Below are 21,701 nucleotides of genomic sequence, written 5' to 3' on the forward strand. Positions count from 1 at the left end.
CTCTCTCTCTCTCTCTCTCTCTCTCTCTCTCTCTCTCTCTCTCTCTCTCTCTCTCTCTCTCTCTCTCTCTCTCTCTCTCTCTCTCTCTCTCTCTCTCTCTCTCTCTCTCTCTCTCTCTCTCTCTCTCTCTCTCTCTCTCTCTCTCTCTCTCTCTCTCTCTCTCTCTCTCTCTCTCTCTCTCTCTCTCTCTCTCTCACACCCACCCACACCACAGTACTCCTATTTAGCATCTAAATGAAATAATTGGGTAATGTTATCTATCAATACTGGGTTAAGTATCATCCTTATACTGATACACAATTTTACATCTGTACCACGGGCTGACCAAGTGATGCCATCAATGACCTTTCCCAGTGCCTGGAGGCTTTGTTGTCTGGATAAGGAATAACTGATTTTGTTTCAAGATTAGCAAAATCAAATCACTGAGGGTTTTAGGACTCCTTGAACCTTTAGATCTCTAGATCTAAAACCTTTAGATCTGTCTTTAGCCCTGGATAGCATGCTTCCAGATGGATACAGTTCTAGGTTTTTGGAGTTGTGGCTTCTGCTTGAAGAACTTGTGCATTAATTGGTAGTGCATTAATTGGTTCCTGGATTGGTAGGCCCTGCTCATGGTCATTCATGTCTTGACTATTTCAAACTTGAACTATTGCAATGTACTCTATTTGGAGCTGCCCTTGAAGCCAATTTAGAAAATACAATTAGTCCAGAATGCAGCAGTATGGGTTATGGGCATATACCTAATTAGGACTGCAATCCTTCAGCAGTCCATAAAATGGATTACAAAAAACCCTTCCTGAAAGGCAGCCTAATATTGAAGGGAATCATAGAAAATATCTGTCTGTCTGTCTGTCTGTCTGTCTGTCTGTCTGTCTGTCTGTCTGTCTGTCTGTCTGTCTGTCTGTCTGTCTGTCTATCTATCTATCTATCTATCTATCTATCTATCTATCTATCTATCTATCTGCCACCCATCTCCCTCCAAAGTGGCTCCGAGAGGGTTATAAAATTCTACTATTCTTTTAATTTCTAAGTGCTAGAGCTTTGAAAAGGGGTTTATACCAATGGGTTATGTTGCTATGTTAGTAGACGTATGACAATAGCTCTGAGGAAGGCTATTTGCCCTATAAAGCTTCAGTCCTAGACACTCATCTAAAAGTAGGATCCTGATCAAAGGAATTAATTTTTGAGAAGATATATACAGGATCCTTTTGTAATTTTTTTTATTTGTTCCTGATCCGGTCTTCTTTATATATAGGTCATTAGCTAGGAGGCTAAAAGAGATGCTTTTCCGATTGAGTTAACTATAATCATGCCTGTTAGCATTAGTACTCCCTCTTCCATAAAACTAAAATGTTAAACATAGTTAAAATTGTTAAGCATGTTTAAACTAACCTGAAACCACATCCAAACTTTATCTTCTTTGTGGAAATAATATCATTAGGAAAGCAGGCTGCATTTACTAGATTTATTGATGTTTACTCTCCTTTGTTTGTTATGAATGCATACAGTTTTCTGAAGAATAGTTAAAATGGTTGATGTCCAAAGCAAATTGGGTATTAAGAGCCACCAGGATTCTCTAGGCTTCCTTTGTGCAACTGAGAATTATTTTAACATTGCAAAAAATAGAAGCACCAGTTATCGCTTTCATCTTTAAAGAAATATGCTGCAGGCATAACATTAAGCACAGTTTGTTTTACCAGAAGTTTCTAAAAATACGTATATGTTTCAGGTTTCTCTCTCTCTCTCTCTCTCTCTCTCTCTCTTTTGGGGGGAAAAAGCTATATTTTGAAGAGTATTTCATGCTGCAGGAAAAAAATAACTCAACAATACTTCTGACAGATATGGAAAATAGCATCTGTTGGGAAGATCAAAAAAGTTCTATAATGGGCAGTTTGTTTTGTACCTCCTGTTAAAAATAATGAAGGGAGGGAGGGAGGAAACAAGCAAGGAAGGAAGGTATATAGGACTCTCTAAACACTTTTCCAGTAATCAAGAAACAAAAATAAAATTAAACAAAAAACAAATACTGTATATTTCTTTTCCTCATTCAAATACATTCTGTCAAGGTTTCACCATTTTATTGAGTAAATCTGAAATCTCTGATAGAGAAGAAAACATCTATGCTTTACCAGGGGCTGTTACTTCATTAATAAAAAATAATAATAAAATGAAATATATTATATATTACACACACACACACACACACACACACACACACATATACTACTTGTATAATTACAATATATATGTTCCTTTTAGATAATTTTAATCATCTATATTTCATTCTTAAATATAACACCAAATTTGTCCCACTGAAAAATACATTATTTAGAACCAGGCATTTATTTATACATGAACATAATTTGGATGTGTTTAGCCTTAAAAAAACCCCACAAAAATTACATTCTCACTTGTTTTCATATAGAAAAACTAGAGCTTCCTAACTCTTCCTAACAAATAGGAAGAGATGAAGAAAGGAGTACATATAATTTGATTGATTCCTCATCCTTCCCTTTCTTCCCTTTTTCTGTTCAGCTAAATAATAAATGAATCAGAACCAAATATACTATATAATGTTTCAGCAGCAACATAAAGATGCCCAATATATCCAGTGATTAAAATGACAGAACCTAGTGATAAAACATTGGGGAGGGGGGAGGAAATGTAACAGACAACTTAAATATCTCTCCAATTTTCTCATTACCTTCCTTGCCCTCTTCCAACCATCTGTATATGATCATATATATGATATTTGATCCATATTTTTAACATGCCAACAAAGGAAATTATGAAAAATATGTTTAATATCAGCACCAAGGACAGTTCCTAAGAGTGTCCCTACTTCGCAACTGCTTTGATTCTATATTAGTTCGGTAGTTTACAGATCAGATCTGAGAGGCACTATTGAAAAATAGGCAAAAAAAACCAGTATGTAGTATATTTAATTAGGTTATATAATACAGTATTATCTAAAGAAAGCTCTGCAATCAGGAGCTATTAGGTGGTGAGCAAATTTTTTTTCTTTCCATGTAGTATTTAAAGTCATATATAGATTTGATATCAGCAGAGTTTTAAAAAGAAATTGTTTTATTTATAAGTGATTAAATTAACTGCACTTTTGACTGACAGCTTAAACGTAAGGATGCACAACTGTGTGTAATGCAACAATGAGCAGTGCAACAGTAGGAAACTGTCATTGTCAGTTACAAAATCGTAAAGTACCCATTTGCAATAAATCCAGCAATGTTAGCCAAGTGCACAAATTAATATATGAATTAAAGGTGCAACATGTACTTTTTGTGTCTCAGTTCCCTCTCTTCAACGATCACATGGAACTGTTTGGTGATATGACTCATATCACAGTGAATTTTCTTAGATTAAGTTCTCTGCTTCTGTTGGTTAAGTAAAAATTATGCATTCAGTCAGTCAGTCATTAAATTTATGCAGCTTCCCACTCAACAAATAACAATAAAAAAGAATGAAATAATAATAAAACATAAAGTTAATCCTACTGATAGCCTTATTTGAAGCTCTGCATGCAGTAACTTGCAGTACTTCATACTATTATGCTTGTTTCCAATCCAAGCTAAGAAGAATCCACACAAGAATTGGCTAAACTTAATTTAATTGCACTTAGAATATGGGTGGAGGGGAGCAGGGGGGGAGGGGGAGGAAATCTGCAGATCTCAGATTATTCAGATTTCAAGATATTCTATCTCTTGGCAGAGACAATTTTGGAATGAAAGCCTACTTTTTTTTCCCTCCATTATAGAACTTCTATAATTATTCTCCTACTTCTGATCTTGTACATTTATGACATTTCCTGTTCATGAAAATGATGCCGATCATTTTATTAACCAACCAACCGTGCTTTCAAATCTCTCTTTCAAAACTCTCTATGAATTCAAGACTTTTCTTTTAATAATAGGATCCAAAGTTTATGACAAGTGTTGGAATATTTTTCTTTCCTTTGGAAACATGTGTTATACTTTCCTATTATGTATCTATATACCCATATAGTTAATTTACTATAGTGAATGGGGAAAATCTTCTCCGAGTCAATCCTAGCAAGACGGAGTGGCTGTGGGTATTTGGGCCACCCAGGTCTGGGGATGTCCCTATTCAAGAGTGTATACAATCTGGGGAATGTGCTGGTTTCACAGCTCCTGTTCAATAAGTAGGTGACAGCTGTAGCCAGGGAAGCCTTTATCTGGTATGCCATTGTGCTCCTTCCTAAACTGGGAAACCCACACAGTCACTCAGTGTTGTCAGCTTACAACTTGGTTATTGAAATGCAGTCTACATGGGTCTTCTCTTGAAGTTCATCTAGAAGTTTCAACTTATTCAGAATGTGGCAGTGGTGGACATGCTTCGGTATGTCATGCAAGATCTTTACTCTGTGACTTTGCTTCTGGATGTGATTCAAGTTGCTTGCTGTTACCTATAATGCCCAACATGGCACAGGATCAGCTACTTGAGGGCCCACCTATTTCTTTTACTATCTGTCTGGTTTTTTTTAATACAGCAGGCTAGACATGCTCTGGATTCCTTCCATTAAACAATATCACCTGTCAGACCTGGAAGTCTGCTTTGTCTGTTGCAGCACTTGCCCTATGGAATGAGGTTTTACCTGAGTTCTCATCCTACTGGCATTTCAGAGAGGCCATGAAGACCCGGCTGTTTGTCCAGGCCTTTGACTAGGATGGGTATAGTCATTACAAGAAGTGTATGTTTGTTGCCGCTCAGTTTTGCCATCTTTGTTTTTTTTCTTATTGTTGCACTGTTTTTACTGTTTTGTAGTGCTCATGAGTTGGGGAGTGTACAAATTGAAATAAATAAACAGGCAGATAAAAGAAAAAAAAACTATCAAAAATGTTTTCTTTTTCCTTGGAAAATGTTATTTTTTAAAATACCAGCTTTTCTTTGTGTTTGCCTTCAATTCATGGCTGCTGCCTGGACAAGTCCTGCGGTTTTCTTGGCAAGATTTTCAAAAGTGGATTGCCATTGTCTGCTTCCTAGGGCTAGGAGAAAGTGAGTGGCCCAAATTCGCCCAGCTGATTTTGTGCCTGTGGCAGAACTAGAATTCACAGTCTCCTGGTTTCTAGCCTGGTCCCTTTACTTCTACATGAAACTGTGACTTATTTAGTTGGTATCTTATTTATTGTTTTCTTAATTGTTCTTATTTCCTTTCTCTTGACTGCAAGTTACATAGCATTACACAGCATCCTCTTCTTTTATTTTCCTATCCTAATTTTGTTAGCACAAGTGTCAACAGTTAGCACTGTTCCTTGCCATTCTGAGGTGGGAAGCATTGAAAAAAAAACTCTGGTATACATCCTAAAGTCCTGAACTTTATTAAAATCAAAATGAAAACTCACAAAATTGTTTCCAACTCCCAAAATTAAAAAAAACAAAAATCAGAAAAAAGGAACTCCTGGCCATACTTGTATATATAATACAACTTTTCTCATGCTGCATTGTGTTTCTGAACACTGCAGCCCTTCCCAGCAATAACTACCTGCTCCAAATGATTGCAGTAATATATGCACATATCTGTTACATACATACAACCATTTTCCCTGATATGTGTATTTTTCATCAATTTTCAAAATACAGTTCCCTTTAAAATACATTTTTTTTGTATTCGTCATTTTGAGTTTTGAGAAAAACATGTGGAAGTTGCCAGTTTTGATATATGTGAATATGTCCTCTCTGCATATACATTTGTAACAGCAAACTAATTAGATCTGCATTAAGAATCAAAGGAATTTACTACTTATCGAGAACTGCTTTCTCACTGGATTTAATTGCATTTGTTTTCATTATTTTAAATTTCATAGCATCCTATATTTATTATTCCCAGATGGGTAATTAATAAATTCTGAAATAAATGAAATAGTATATATATATATATATTATTATGGGAAACAATTTTGCCTGAAGTGCTAGTTCTACGTAAGTCTCCTTTAACCAAATACTTAAAAAGGAAGAAAGCTATCTTACTGGAATTTATATAGCACTGATAATGTTATCATTATGAAAAAATGATGACATTATATAAAGATAGTAGAAATATTTAGAGCAGTCTTCTTTAATCTAGTTAGTCTATTAGATTATGTATTTTAGAATTCCTCGTCATTGGCTGAGCTGATTGGAACCTTGGGAGTTGCAATCCAATACTTCTAGGGGGCACAATGTTAAAGAGGTCTGAGTGAAAGAGTAAAAACTGTAAATAAAATTCTCTGAGAAAGCTTTCCCATTTTCTTCCTTTCCACTGCAGTCTGTCCACCACTGTAAAGTTGCCCTTAAGTGTGGGAGACCCTCTGGAATGGCATTTGAGATGACTCAGGAGGATTACTATGAAACCAAGTGGAATAAATCACACTATTATTAGACAACATTTGTTCATAAGTAAAAAAAAATACCCAAAACTAACATCCATTTCTAAACAAAAATTATATATAAAGAGTGAGCTACATTGGAAAATGTTTAGGAGTTTTGACTACATGTCTATGGTTAGCTAAACCTTTTAAAGTCCAAATGTGTAGTTTGCCCCAAACTCCCTAGCTCAGGAGTCTGCAACTTTGACAACTTAAAGACTTGTGGACTTCAGCTCCCAGAATTCCTCAGCCAGCATAGCTGAAGTCCACAAGTTAACTGCACTAGTTAAGTGCACAAGTCCACTAGTTAACTGCACAACTAGTGTTGCTTCAGGTTAGTAAAACTGAAATCTTATTGAAAACTATGGAAAAGAGTTAGAAATTTCACCCAACTTGTCATAAGCAAAGCACAAAAAATACAGTCTCTGGTGTTTCCTGACAGTGCAACACTCAACTTCATTCACAAAATATCGGTTTGACAACATTGCCTTCTCTTTTATCTTGTATTTCCTGATATCTGCTTCTACTGTTTTCTCCCTTAAACATTTAATTAACGCCAGAAAGGTAGGGTAAACGTCTTTGATTGACGCTATAAAGAATAAAATTAACACCAGATTTATAAACTTCCAAGTTATCCAATTTTTAGTAATTGCTATAATTTCACAGTCACATTATTTAAACAGTACCCTGGTCTATCTAAAATTCTGTTTACTGGATTCTCCAGAGATCATTTGAGTAAAATTAGGTGCACTGTTGTATTTGATGATACGGTTATTTGGTGGATTGTATTTAAATCACAGTTAAATCACAAATTCCCCTGTGAGGAAGATAGGTGTTTTTAAAAAAATTAATAAAAAAAATAAAAAAATGCATTTTGTGGTATTTTATATTACTATTATTACTATAATAGTAAAAAGATAGGTAGTTTTAAAAACTTGATAAATAAAATTAAAAATGCATTTTGTACTATTTTATATTACTACTATTATTATAATATATACTTGAAAAGCTCTTGTTGAGTTGCAAGCACTGTGTAAAGACTGTTTTACTTTGTTCCCCACAAAGAAACTATCTTTTTAGTAGTGGAATAATACAGATTCAAACTTATTCAAGTATTTATAAGATCCAAGTAATAACATTTCTCCAAAGTTATTACACCCCTATACTGTACACAGGCATCAGTGTTGGAGATATTAAATATATTTGCCCTTTTGTGAAATTTCTTCAAGAAAAGATTGAAAGGGAAGGAAGAAGTAGGTAGGAAAGGAAGTGAGTATGAGGAATTAGAACATCGTACAAACAGAGAACAGAATCGCACAACCACACAAGAACAGTGAGTTCCAAGACACAAAAATATGACAGATGAACATAAAGAAGATTATAGGATTGCTATTGGGTGGAGGGTAAGTTGGGAGGGAAGGAGAAAAGCAAAATAACTTTTAAAAATAAATAAATAAATAAATAAATATAAAAATTGGGGCTGCTGAAATAGCCAATGATATTTGCACAAATTAGCCAAAAAACAAAAATAAGCTGTATCTAAAACATATTTTAAAAATGTAAACAAATATTTTCCCCCAACTTGACTACAAAATTAGAATTGCTAGGTTAGCCTGAACACATCACTCTATGAAACAAGATGGTATCACCACAACCATGCACTAGTTAATGAAGGCCATAAATGGGTAGCTATGACAGCTAATTATTTCATGCCACAAAGATGTGTTTTTGCACTAACTCCAAAAGAAATAAAGTGTATATGACAGATATTCTGCATTTGCAATAAAATTCTTTTTATGCCATCAACTATTTGTATGTAGGGAATATGCTGGAGATTTTGAGGAGGCTTTTAGAGGGACTTTTCATCTGATATGTGTCTTTCTGAAAGTCAAGGAACATCTAAAAAGAAAGCAAGAAGGAGGCACTCAACAAGAAGAGGGGAAGAAAGGTGGGAATAATGTAAGAATAAAAATGAATAGAAAGCAAGAAACTTCATTCTTTAACACACAACTTTCTTGGGTGAATTTACTTCAGTATGAAAATTTAGGTTATTTAGATGGCAAGAAAAGATTTTGTTGCCTTAGTTTGATTGCAGATCTATATTTCTCTTGAGTAGAATGATTATTTCGTTGGAATTATTCCAGAAATAATTTTATTTTTTAAAAAAGAATGCATCAAATACTTTCAAATTAAAAGAAATGGTAATGTAGTACCACACATAATATATATATATAAGAAATGATCAACCACCAAAAATTCATGCGGCACAAAATGAGGTGAAATGACAGAAAATGTTATTCCAAATATATACAATCAACTTAAATATTTTTATGTGACCAAGGCTAATCATGCAGACATTAAAGATATATGTGTAGAATTTTTATTCCCTCTGCCCCAGCCTTCCCCAAGGATAACTGGGAAATTGAAATATCACTTAATCAAATGAAACCAAAATTTAATATCACATAAAAAAATTGCTCTATAAATTTCACATGCTTTGCACACTAATTAACATATCATGCATCTCTCTCCACTTTAGTAGATGACAGAATTAAATGAGGTCATGAAGATTAGATGATGACGGCTACTTATCAATTCAGTTTCAATTTCTTATAAGCAAAAATACTGTATGTGTACATATATATGTGCATGCACACACACAGTATATAGTATACATATACTGTAGATATCAGATCCTTGAGAGGTGCTTTTGGGGCTTGGAAAGGACAAGTTAAAGAATAATGCAAATTTAATTAAAGGAACCCTATAAGACATTTGCATGAAAAAAGAGTAAAACTTGCTTATTTCTTGTAGACATAAAGACATGTACATGTAGCTTGAAAGTTCCAATGAACAATGTTGACTATAACATGATCCTTTTTTAAATAGTTGTGCTTTTCAACTTGGCCTCCAGTTTGGATATCAATATATTCAGAAATTATACAAACACTCTTGCTATCCTGGAAAACAGCACCAAGTGATCAAATGAATCAGCGCTCCAAAAAGGAGCTATAGGATCTGGCATTTATTTAGATGAACTACCAAACAAATCACTTGTGAATATATTTATCAGGCAATAAGCTCTTGATTGGTATTTTTCTCCTCATCTCAATTGTTTTAGTTTGCTGTTCTTGAACAAAAATCTTCTGGATGACACTTCAATATCAATTATTTTTGACCTTTTCACAGGTCAGCTGAATGTTCCTTTAGCACAGAGGTAACCTTTGCACTAGCAGTATTAAATGGGATCAAATAACAATGAATGCTAGTGTGTGTGGTGCTCATTGGTTCTCACTTGATTTATCCTCACTAAATAGCCATATTTTATCATTTTATGAGTTATTTGGTTTGTTTATCTGGCAGGCCAGGCAACTAGGTCTATAGATACTGCTAATCAAGTGATAGGTGGGATGTGTGAGTTTATATGGTTAGCAAAAAGTGCCAAGAAGTCAAGCCAAGTTTTCTTACAGTCTGTATCCCATTCCACATAGAGAAGGTGACCAGACTGGTAGTTGAATCACATTTCAACCTTGAAAATGCCACTGAGTGCTCTGAGATTAATGAAGGCATCTAGTTTATTGGCTGCAGGGCAGTTTATCTGACACTTGTAATGCCATTTTCTGGGGAACAGGAAATGACAATGGCTAGGGACTGAAGGAATAGCAGGACAGGAGCTTCCCTGGCTACCCCCATCATCTTCTGCTTGTCTAGTGGTAGAGCTGCTCCTATAACCAAGAATAATTGAGAAACACACACCAGCACACTTATCAAAATAATTACCATTACATGCAAGTGCTTCAGCAAGAGTTAACCTTTGTAAGCAAAAAGGAATGAAGAAAAAGCCGCACGTTCCAAATTGTATTTTTTTACATTCTATCTTTTGGTTCTTTTTATTGCTATAGAATATTAATATATACAAATTCTCATCAAGAAAAATCTTTTTGGTTTCTTCAATGTTTTATTTATTTATTCATTCATTCTTTTATTCATTTATTTATTTATTCATTTATTAAACTTATATGCTGCCCATCTTCACCTTATTAAATCTCTTGGATGAAGAAAGTACATAACTTAGATGCATATCTTAATTAATGATACATAAACAATTTTCTCTCTGTGGCAAAATAGGAAAGAGGAAAGGACCCTAGTTAACCTGATAAAGTATACACAGATTTATGAAGATCTGTTTCTTGGATTCTACACTGAGTGGGCTCTAAGTTACTAATAAGGATACATAATTAATCCAAGATCTTATTTGCATTAAAAATGTATGTATATGATGTAATTAAATTTAAATTTGAAATTGGAAGGCAACAAGATGCAATTGAAATCAATTTGGGGAAAAAAATCAAATCACTAGTTATAATACAGTAAAATACTGAACACTTTCAGCTGATTCTGGTTTTGACAGAACTGGATGAAAATAGCAAAGATGATGGATCTTTTTTTGGTAAAATATCAGTCAGATAGCTTCAGTGGTTTAATCTGAATACATTTTTGAAGTATTCTGTCCTAGGATGAAACCTAGCAGCCTCCAAATTGTCCAGCAAACTTGCAGAAAATGTGCTAACCAATATAGAAATTGTCTCATTCCAGCTTAAAAATACTAGCATGGCTTTGTGGAAATCGCATATTGAATATCTGAATAAAAAAAATAAATTAAAAAATTAAAAAAGTAATTTTCAGGGAGCTCATTCAATGTTTTGAACATTCTGTTCACAGATTTAATTAGAATAAGTAAGTTGATCAAATGTCCTTTGAATCAAGTCATCAATTTGTAATTACTACACCTTGCCAAGAACTTGGAAGAAGAATACTTTTTTTTTTAAAAAAATGACCTTTTTCCTGAAAGCCCGATGGTCACAGAATTCTCCTAATTCTTGGAAGAAAATTAGCAGATGATATGCTGAGTCTTCCAGAAATAGTACATTTCAGATAATCAGCAGCAATTTCAATGTTGATAGATCAAAGCAGACACATAATAGAGATTATTCCTACTTTAAGATTCTGTGAAAGACAGCCTTCATTTGTATGTGCATGAAGTGCTTGTATGTTTGTGCATATTAATAAATGCATGCGTGTTCATGCACACTTGAACATTTATATTCCTTTGTGATGCCAGAATTAACATCCAGTAAACATATAGCCTTTAAGGCTGAAAAGATTCCATATGATTCAAATTTTCTAACACAGCCTATCAGCAAGAGGAGCAACACTAAAAATATATCAGTGGCTGAAACAAGCTGGAAGCATTTACTTTCAAACTAAAAAAAAATGGGAGTGTGTTGAGAATTTTAAAAGGTTTAAAACAGAAGCTTCTAGAAGTTTCATCAACTAGGGGATAATGACCAAAGCATAATTTGGTGGCCATTTGAATGTAATTTGAAGTTCTTTTTGTCTCAGTAGTTGTATGGCAGGACTCTATGTTTCTAAACTGTTTCTTTATGGATGAACAGGCACTTCTTACATTTGTAGTAACTTGATGCATTCATTGATGCCACATCTCAAGGTCCTAAACACTGCAATGCATCACCATGGAAGAAGTAATGATACTGCCTTCACAACATGTCTTCAGGTGATGGATAAGAGGAACAGACTGATAAAGAGTGAAAAAAGGTTTCTATTTTAAGTGCAAATGTATTAGCAATTAGAAAAATAAAAAAAATAACAAAGTCATAAAAATTACCAGTGGGGTTCAAATATATATTTAGCTCTTTCTATAGGAAACTCATAATCTAATTGTATCTTGTTGAATACTATAAACCAGGCATGTCAAACTGCTGGCCTGCGGGTGGGATGCGTCACGTCGAAACCGCGCCCACCCCATTGCCAGCAATGGGGGGAAAGTTGTGATACATTGTGTGACGTCACATGATGTCACGAGTTTGACATGCCTGCTATAAACAAAAGACCAGATTCGAATCCATTTTTGAATAGCTATCCTTTTTTTCCCTTGCAGACAGCATATCTGTACAAGTGTGATGGATGAAGTTACAATAGGAGTGCCAGGAAAAGCTGAAAAACATGATCAGTCACAAGAAAGAAGGTCAAAGACCTCTTCTATAGCAGAAATTCTCTAGCACAGCCCTACTGAAGGAGCTCACAAAACTCACAAATCCCTGCCATATGAGGTTTGTAAATCACCACTTTGTTTAAGACCTATGACTTTTCTTTTCATAAACACCATTCTTTATTCCAGAAGAACATGACTGAGAAACAAAAAAATATTAGGAAAGGAGCATCTTGAGCTACCAGTTATGCAGCACAACAAAGCAGCTGCTAATGCAAGAGTATTTATTCTTAAATTGGCCAAAAACCAACAGAAGAGAATATATGTAGTTAAATTGTGTTAGATTGTGGAGTCCTTGGTGATTTCTGAGCTTAGTGGTTTGCTAGCAGATGTTTTATTACCTGACTAGGATTCCATAAAATCTTAATGAGCATATTTCAAATAATATAATCAGTTTGTACTGAATTGTATGTCAACATGAATGCCAATGTTTAATTCTATGTTGCTTAAGATATTTCTATTTATTTATTTATTTATTTACTTATTTACTTATTTACTTATTTTCTATCTTTATTATGTTTATAAATAATTCAAGGCAGCAAATATACTAAAGGAGTTGTGGTGGTGCAATGGTTAGAATGCAGTATTGCAGACTAACTCTGCTCACTGCTGGGAGTTCAATCCTGACTGGCTCAAGACTCCATTGTTCTAAGGCTGATAAAATTGTCAGCATTGCCTCCAGATTGTTGGGGCCAGTGGTGATGTAAACTGCTCAGAGAATTCTGTAAAGCACCATGGAATGATATATAAGTTTAAGTGCTATTGCTATTGCTAATACACTTTCAATTTTCCCAACAACAACAATCCCATGAGGTTATTTAACCTGAGAGAAAGTGACTGGCCCAAAGTGATCCAGCTGGTTTTCTTGCTATAAGGCAGGACTAGAAAACACAATCTCCTGCTTTATAGCCAGCTGTCTTAACCACTAAACCAAGCTGGCACTCTAGCCTTTTTGTGGAACTTCCTAGCTACATGCAAAGCCACAACTGTTTTTACTACTATCAGAGCAAGTCTTACCCAAAAATGCAAGCAGAATATGAATAGTGGAAGAGAAATGTGAAAGCGCTAGCTTTGGATGATTTGTATTACTATTATTGTATTGATCTGAAATGCCTCAGGAAAAAATGAACATAACCATCTGAAGTTTAATTTTTAGCAAACATAAAGCTTTTCAAAATAATATTAATAACCTATCCACCCCATCTCGTGCTTTTTGTTTGTTTCTAACAAAAGCAAAAGAAAAGAAAAGAAAGAAGACTTTTTTGTGTTTTGTGGTTAAGGATAGATTTGCAGAAAACTTTTTACAATGCACACAAAAATTTGATGAAATTCTGTTCTCTATTAGATAACTATCTTAATTCAGAACAAGCCTCAAAATTAAAAATTAAATGAAACTTAAAGAAAAGAAAGGCTCAAAACAAAATTATTTTTTAAAAAACAGACTGCAGTTGCCTGCTGGATATTGCACAGTCATATCTATTCCCCGCCTCCCCCAAAGCCATAAAATTATCAAAATGTATCTATGCTCAAAGGGAGAAATTGAACCCAATTCAAAATTTTCTAATCAGTTTTGGCATTTAGTGGATACATTTTGAAGCATCATTGCTGCAGGTAGCATGGCAGAGTGTAATAATTGTTGCAGATTCATTGTGGTTTAAATCTCTTCAGACTGGTTAAATAAACAGGGTACAGTATTGGCACAAATACATTGCCATGTTAACCGCTTTTAAAATCCCATGGACAAATACAACTTTTGAGGCATGTTTTCATATCTGTCAGAAAGATGTAAAAACAGCCATGGTAATACCTCTTTTTTCCTTACCTATTTTGTTAATTAATAGTCAGACTTTTAATATTTCAGGAAAAATTCTTCAATTTGCTTCCTTTCTCCCCACCAGAGCCAGTTCAAAAACCATTACAAATTTATAGCACAATGGTTTATAATACACTGAACAGGCACTCTTTCAAACAGTTGGCTTTCTTTCCCCCTTTTTTTTTCAAAATTGGCTTTCCAACATGATGGCCTATTCATGTTTTGCTCCTGCCAGTTCCATGGGATTGGATGCTTGGCTTTAAACAGTGATAGTTTAATACACATTTCGATCCATATATACATATGTCATGTATACATATATGAGCATACATATATATGTATACATTCAGACCCACATATATGTATTGGCATTGTCAATTGCAAAAAGCAAGCCAAAAAGAAGACTGACCTGGCTTACCTACACTCTGCTCGCATTCAATGAAATCTTCATCATCGTTAGAACACTCTGCTGAAGAAACAAGGTCATCTGTTGTCTGATGTGAATAAGAATGAAAGAAAAAAATGGATACAAAGATCAAATGAAGGGAATCATGTTCAAAAGACCAACAGCCTTTGAGCCATGGCTTAGAAATTTCTATGACAATATTTTTCTTATTCTTTAGACAGTTAAGATTACTTTTATTTTTGTATATTTATGGAGATTCTCAATCATCTAGGTCAGTGATGGCGAACCTTTTAGAGACCGAGTGCCCAAAAACTGGCCCCGCCCCCACTCCACCCTCCTGCCCTGCCCCCGCTTTGCCCCATCCCCCACCCCCCCTGTCCATAGGACCACTCACTGCCTCCAAGGCCTGCCGCAGATCACCCAGGCAGCCCAGCAGCGCTATGGTGGCCCTCTACCTGTGCCCTGCAGCATCAACTGCATGATGGGGCATGAGGGCAGAGTCTTGTCTATGCTGCCTGGCTGCCATGTCCTTGGCTGCGCTGCTCCATGTGGGCCACGCTTGAGGGAGACTCTCCTTCAGGGGGGCTGCTGGTGAGGAGGAGGTTGCGGGGGGAGGCAAGGCTGGGGCAACGGCACGTGTGTCCACAGAGAGGGCTCTGAGTGCCATAGGTTTGCCACCACTGATCATGGTTGTCCCAAAGGTGCTTTTCTAAAAGACAACTGAACTTTCTTGTTTTTTTCCTTGAAACCAAGAAGAATCTTCTTGGATAAGAAACAAAACATTTTCAAAGGAAAAAACACAAGCAAGTTCAATTGCCTTTTGGAAAAGCACCTTTGGGACTTTTTGTATATTCTATTTCCAGCCCAAGATTCTACTAAATTACTGTAATGTGATTCATTGTTTTCCATATTATGTTACAATGGTTCTAAGGTACTTCTAGAAAACTCAACATATTTCCCATATGTAAGAACAAACAAAATTGCCATAAACTCTGGTCACTGGTTTATTTTGCTCAGTATTATCTAGACAACTCTCCATATCTGGAAATACCAAAGACAAAGTGGTTATTATATATGTGCAGGGAGTTTAGTTTTGCGTTTTGGCCCTTGTTTTGAAAAATATAATGATAAGTTAGTATAACATACTCTTACCCAACAGTAGAGACTATCAGCAAATTCTAGAGAACTTTCTACAGTGCCATTAAAAAAAGGTTACCTAATTTTGTATAATTTTCCCAGTTAGTTAACTGGATAAGTTAAAATATAATAAACAAATGAATTGAATGAATAAAACGCCATAGATGCATAACTAAATCATCATCCTCATCATCCTCAACTATTTCTGGGTACAATATTTTTAAAAAAGCATACTTCATAAGATAGTTATGCATATAATCCATACATGATATGATTGCATTTATACAGAGAAAAATATTTCTAAAAATAATATGGAGTGTGTAATCCAACTGTAGTATGGTTTGGTGAGTAAAAACATACTACTATAAAATGAGGTCTATTTTATTACAGATATCCACAAAAAAATCAAAGTATTTGTCTCCCTTATGACACTGGGATGTATGGTAATGCATAGAAGATGTGCTATAGTCTCTGAAAAACTGAGGCCACACCAAGAGTGTTTCTGGTGCTAGCAAATCAGAGCACATGTTCCATGAACTTTTCAGCTAGTAATTCTGAGTATGTGAGTGGCTGTGATTGTTCTAATTAAAGAGCAGCATGTACTGCGGTGTGTTAAGAAGTATAATGGCTTCTCTTCCCAGTAGTAAGTCCTTCATGTAATTGCTCCAATTAGTAGAATTACTAATGGAGACCAATAGGAGGATTTTGTGGAAGCCTCTGGACCCAAGCATATTGTTTGTGTGCAAGAGTATGAAAGTATCCAGCCCTTGGCAATATGATCTGAACAAACACCTGATTCAGCTGTTCCCCACTCTTTGCTATTTCAGGCCTGTAAACAGAATATAAAAGGTACAGATCACCCAGTGTTGTAGGGCCTATGTAATCAGAATTCCTGTTATATACATAGTAGAGAATCAGTCTCATTGTGGCTGCCTGAAGCTGTTTTTTACCCAACAATTTACAGACACGCCTAATGGCGGTCTCGGATTTGGGATTCAATATGCAAACAAATCTGCCTTCTCTCACCTGCACCACTGTGTCCCTCATACTTTTCCAGATGGGATGACAAAAGAGAAGAAAAGGCTTACTGCTTTCATTCTCTTCCGGAATTGTGCTTTAGAAATCTGGTTATGATATTCTTTTACTCAATTAAATTACAACTTATGCAATGACTGGGGAAGACAAAAGCCTGAATTTCAGAACCAGCATTCTTCTGCTTTGGTCATGAAGAGGCTGACACATGTAGTTCGTTAACCTCTGGAGAGCTAGAAATAAAGGTAATTTTGTCTCTTGTTTAGTCCATTGTAAGCATTATCCTCTCTTTCTCTGGACAATATTATATATTTAAACATCTCAGTGGAAATAATTGCACCTGCAATTATTTCCACTCTTTCTTCCCACTGTTAAACTATTAAAACAAAACAAAACTCTTTTTTTCTGTAAATAGGGCCTCAGTGGCCGATGAAAAAAATTAGGTAGAAATCCACATTTCTGTGGGATTTCCTTAATAATCTCAAATTTGCATTGGCAATTAAAACAGGAGTATTGTTCTCCCTGCCTCTTAGCCCTCTTGAGACTTTCTTGAAACTGAATTGGGATTTGAATGGGGATGGGCTAACATCATCTCTTCTCATTGATGGAGTTCACGTTTTGAATACTAAAGATAGCAAACCTGAGTCTCCAAGACTGTCAATGAAACCTGAAGAGATTCTTACTGTAGTACTTCAAGAGGTACTGAACATTAGTACGGACAAAACTAAGTAAGATTCGTCCTTTTCAGTATAAGCCTCAAATAATAGACAGAGGTCTAAAATTTGATTTTAATAACTAATGGAACTAATGGAAAACCTAATGTGCTAACTAGTGGAAATAATAATCAAGGGTCTATAAAAGAGTAAGCAACACTTTTACTTGCAAAAAAAGGGAGAAAAACAGAATGTATTAAGCTTGTTTGTTTATCTTTTACATGAAAATATTTCACAATAACCTATTTTGAAATATGTATTTTATTCTTTTGAAGAAACATTTTACAAAAAAAGATTTTTTTATTATAAATTAATTATAATTTGTACAATTACAGCCAGTTTATATATTATAGGTTGTAATTTATACAATTAACTATAAATTTTAAATATTACATTAATGTTGTTACTACTTATTTGATGTATTGAAAAAGTGTTGATATTAAGCAGGAATACTTTATCTGTAATCTTCAGGACTTATGAAAGGTTTACCATCAAATTCCCTCAGTTCACTTCACAGAACTGAATCTAATGAATTATTGTTTCTATAATCACCAATTTCTAATTATTTGCTTCTACAATATTTTTGGTCCCATTTGATGAGGATTCTATATCTGTATCCATTGTTATGCAGTGAATTTTGAGAGAAATTCCAGCTACTATGGAAAAAATTCAATCAGGGCCATTATATACCTTTTTCTGACAGACCAAAATAAAAATTTATGCTGCAGATTTATACCCTTTGACCTACTGTTCCAAATAAAATGGCTCTATCTATAAAATATTCCATAGGAATCAGTCCCATTTAGACTATGACCATTCCATTCATCTACTATGTGATGATTTTATGGGTATTAAGCACCAGATAAAATAAACCTTGTCATGGAACAGTTTTATGAAACTATAAACAACATATCCAGTGAATGATGTGTTCTCATTCTTAGGATAGATGAAAAGCAAAAGGCCTATAAATATCTGCTTCTCAAATCTAGCAGATAAATTGTGTCACAATATGTTCTTGATGAATGACTTCCTTTTTAAATTCTGATTATTTATCTTTAGCTATATGAAAAACTGTTTCCCAAAAGCATTGTATACTTCTTAATCTTCATTAGAAATCAGTATCAAAGTTGTCTTTTCAGTGGTCAGTTAGGATAAATACAGTATAGCTTTCAGTTCTCCTTCTATTAATAAATTATATATTACATTTAACTTAGAAGTTGGACTCCAAATAGTTGCAGAAGAAAGAAATGTTTTGGAACATGATCTCAATTATCAATTATTAAGAGGAAACGTTCCGCCTAAAGACAAAGGGTGAATTTAAGCCGTAAGTTTTAAACTTAGCACATCCAGATCTGGATTTTATTGTTCATTTTCCCTCTGCCCTCCATCTCCAAATAAATTATATCAGTTAATATATTACTAAATTTTTTGCTTTGAGCAAAATTTAATACAAATTGGATAATGGGCAACAATTTTTCTGGAATTACAGGAAAATTATTTTAGTTTCTTTGACGATTTCTTAATTGTTTTATGACACTCCAAAATGTGCTTGGTGCCAAGTAACATTTGGTAACAATATTATTTTACTTTAATGCTACATCTTAATTTTACTGATTTAAAGGCTTCTCTCTTTGTCTTTTCCAGCCCTCCTGTAAAAGAAGGGACTTAATTATTTGCTATAACATTTTGCTTAAACTGAACAATTAGAAATATATTCTCTCAACAGATATGATTTTTGGAGGGAGAAAGAATGAACAGTAAAATCCACTTGTGCACACAAGTTTACATTATTATTGTATACACAAAAATATGAAATCACAGCTGCAAATTCTTTAGCTGTTGGCTTTTTATGCACTGAGTTCTTTCCAAGAACCTAGAATATTGTAATGTATCAGTGTAGTTTATGTGTGGATTCAAGCAGTGTGGCTTTTTGTAATTGACAGAAATTTTGTCATTATCCTCACTTTCTTCTTTTCAGCCCCAGATAAATCTGGTGTGTTATGAGCCAAAGTTTTATCAGTATGTATTCAGAAATCCCGCCATATTTTAACCTGCTAATTTTCAACTACTTTTTCAACTCTATGTTCCCATCAATTTTTCATTACTTCACTGATAATTTTTACAGATGTTTCAATGAACCATTTTGATAACTGTAATATGTTATTGTTTATAATCAATTTATGTGATCTTTTTGCCCAAACTGAGTATATACTCTACTATTTTCATCTGCCTTTTTGCACAATCTGCGCTTTGAATCATTGATGATGTATTTTTCAATTCTGACCTTGATTGCATTTGGCTCTTGAGCAGCCAAATTGATTTCTTTTTTTAAAGTCCCAGTTGTAAGCCATTGTCAAGTTTTATCCACTTTGCCTTCAGTTTTTTTGTAGAAATTAACCATGTAATGCTTTTTCTTGACAGCATTGGTATTAACCCTCTAATCAAGTAATGTTAACCAACAATGTCAATGTTACTTATGAAAGTTACCCGGGAAAAAAAAGAAATGGAGCAAGAAATAGAGCCTTAAGCTAAGTTGTATTGCCACTACCTTTGTTTATGATAATCAGTGAATCCTGATTTGTAGATGGCAGGCTGGGTAAGACTAAAATAAAATTCTTCTTTAGAAATAGCATTCTGATTTGTTTAAAAAATGGATTGAGCATTAGCTGAAGACAGGTGAAAGGTCATTTTCACACACTGCTACCACTACATGTGGTTATTTTAGGATTATTCATAAAATATTAAGCCAAGACGATATCCTCTGTGGCCATCATCTTTTAAGCAGGCATTTGAGATATGATGAGAGAAATTGCAAAACGCAGAATGTGGCCCAGCTGATGGAAAGTTTTGAGATTGTCAGGGCAGATCAGATTGACAAACTCTGCTTGAAGAGCAGCTAATAGATATCAAAAACAGTTTTGTAGATGTGCACGTTTTACTTTAAGAAAGAAACTGCAAGAAAATATCTCAGAAAATATGTTCTTTTTTATAAACTCTTGATCCTGATTAGCTGAGGGCTAATCATTAATCAGCATGCCCTTTATTCTCTACATCAACCAAAGTTAACAACAAATAAGCCTACATTCCCCCTTCTGAAAAACTCCCACCCCTGCATATGTACTCCCTGTTGGACTTAAAAATGGAAACCATACCTACTACAAAATTATATCATTAAGTAGAGTGCACAATGGGGTTACCCATTGTAACACAATCAGCTGCTCAATCATTACCCCAGCAGAAGAGAGATTAAATAACTAGCCCTACAAGTTACAAGAGGGAAAGTAAATCAGCCTTCATTTTTGCACTCTGTGTGTCAAATGTTGTTCTTTTTTAAAAGAGAGTGTGAGCAGTAAGATGAAATTAGTCTCTGGGAAATACAATTGCTATCATTACTATCATCAAATAAAAGCCAACTGCTGCTGCTCCGCATACTGTGTAAAATATTGGAGAATTTTCATCTGAGTTCAAAGCATTCGGAGGACTACAAAAAGGGGGACCAGAAGAGCAAGGAGGTTAGGCTTTAGCTACACCATATGCTCTCTTTTCCCTCTGCCTTTAGCAGGGTGGACAAGGGACTCTAAATAAGCAGTGAGCCCAGTGAGGGGAAAATTAAGGGGGGAGGGGTGAGAAAAAAAAAGTAAGGATTAATTCGTCTGTTGTTCAGGGTACCTTGACAGAGGAAAGAAAAGTATTGAACCACAGCAACTTAAAGCAACCTTAATGTACCTTCTCGAAAGCAGGAGGAATATAATGCTAGGTGGTGTTCTGCTGATAAGCAAATCCCCCTAAATCCTTTCCATTTATTTCTTGGCCTGAAGAAATTACATATTACTTAGGAGCCAAATAAATAAATAAATAAAGCCCACATCTCTGAGAATCTAGATTGCTTGTTTATTGATTACATACCCGACTCTAGGGCATGTAGATGTGCATTAAAAACACACACACACACACACAAGCACGTACATGTTTTTCCAACCATTTTTCCTTACTTCAGACAAATCTTTGTTGATGTTTAGAGCTGGGTTGTGGACCAATTAGAATTTTTTTTTAAAAAAATGTGCTCCTTCTTCATCTGCCACCGACATATATCAATTATGAATTAGTACTTCTGGGATTTGGTCATTTTAGGATAGGCACAAATTCTACT

At 34.7% G+C, this 21,701-nt stretch overlaps 1 protein-coding gene across 1 annotated transcript in view; it reads right to left on the reverse strand.

The window, feature by feature from the left end:
- The window catches only part of NRXN3 (neurexin 3), a gene marked incomplete at its 5' end in the record, with an annotated part of 310,284 nt that overhangs the window by 20,969 nt on the left and 267,614 nt on the right, over positions 1-21,701 (reverse strand). The window contains one exon of the mRNA XM_029283337.1: positions 14,682-14,757. Within this exon, the coding sequence (XP_029139170.1) occupies positions 14,682-14,757 (76 nt within the window). The remainder of the gene's footprint in view (positions 1-14,681; positions 14,758-21,701) is intronic.

The sequence above is a fragment of the Protobothrops mucrosquamatus genome, unplaced genomic scaffold (assembly GCF_001527695.2).
Source record: "Protobothrops mucrosquamatus isolate PMUCROS unplaced genomic scaffold, P.Mucros_1.0 scaffold57, whole genome shotgun sequence".
In the NCBI taxonomy this organism is placed as follows: Eukaryota; Metazoa; Chordata; class Lepidosauria; order Squamata; family Viperidae; genus Protobothrops; species Protobothrops mucrosquamatus.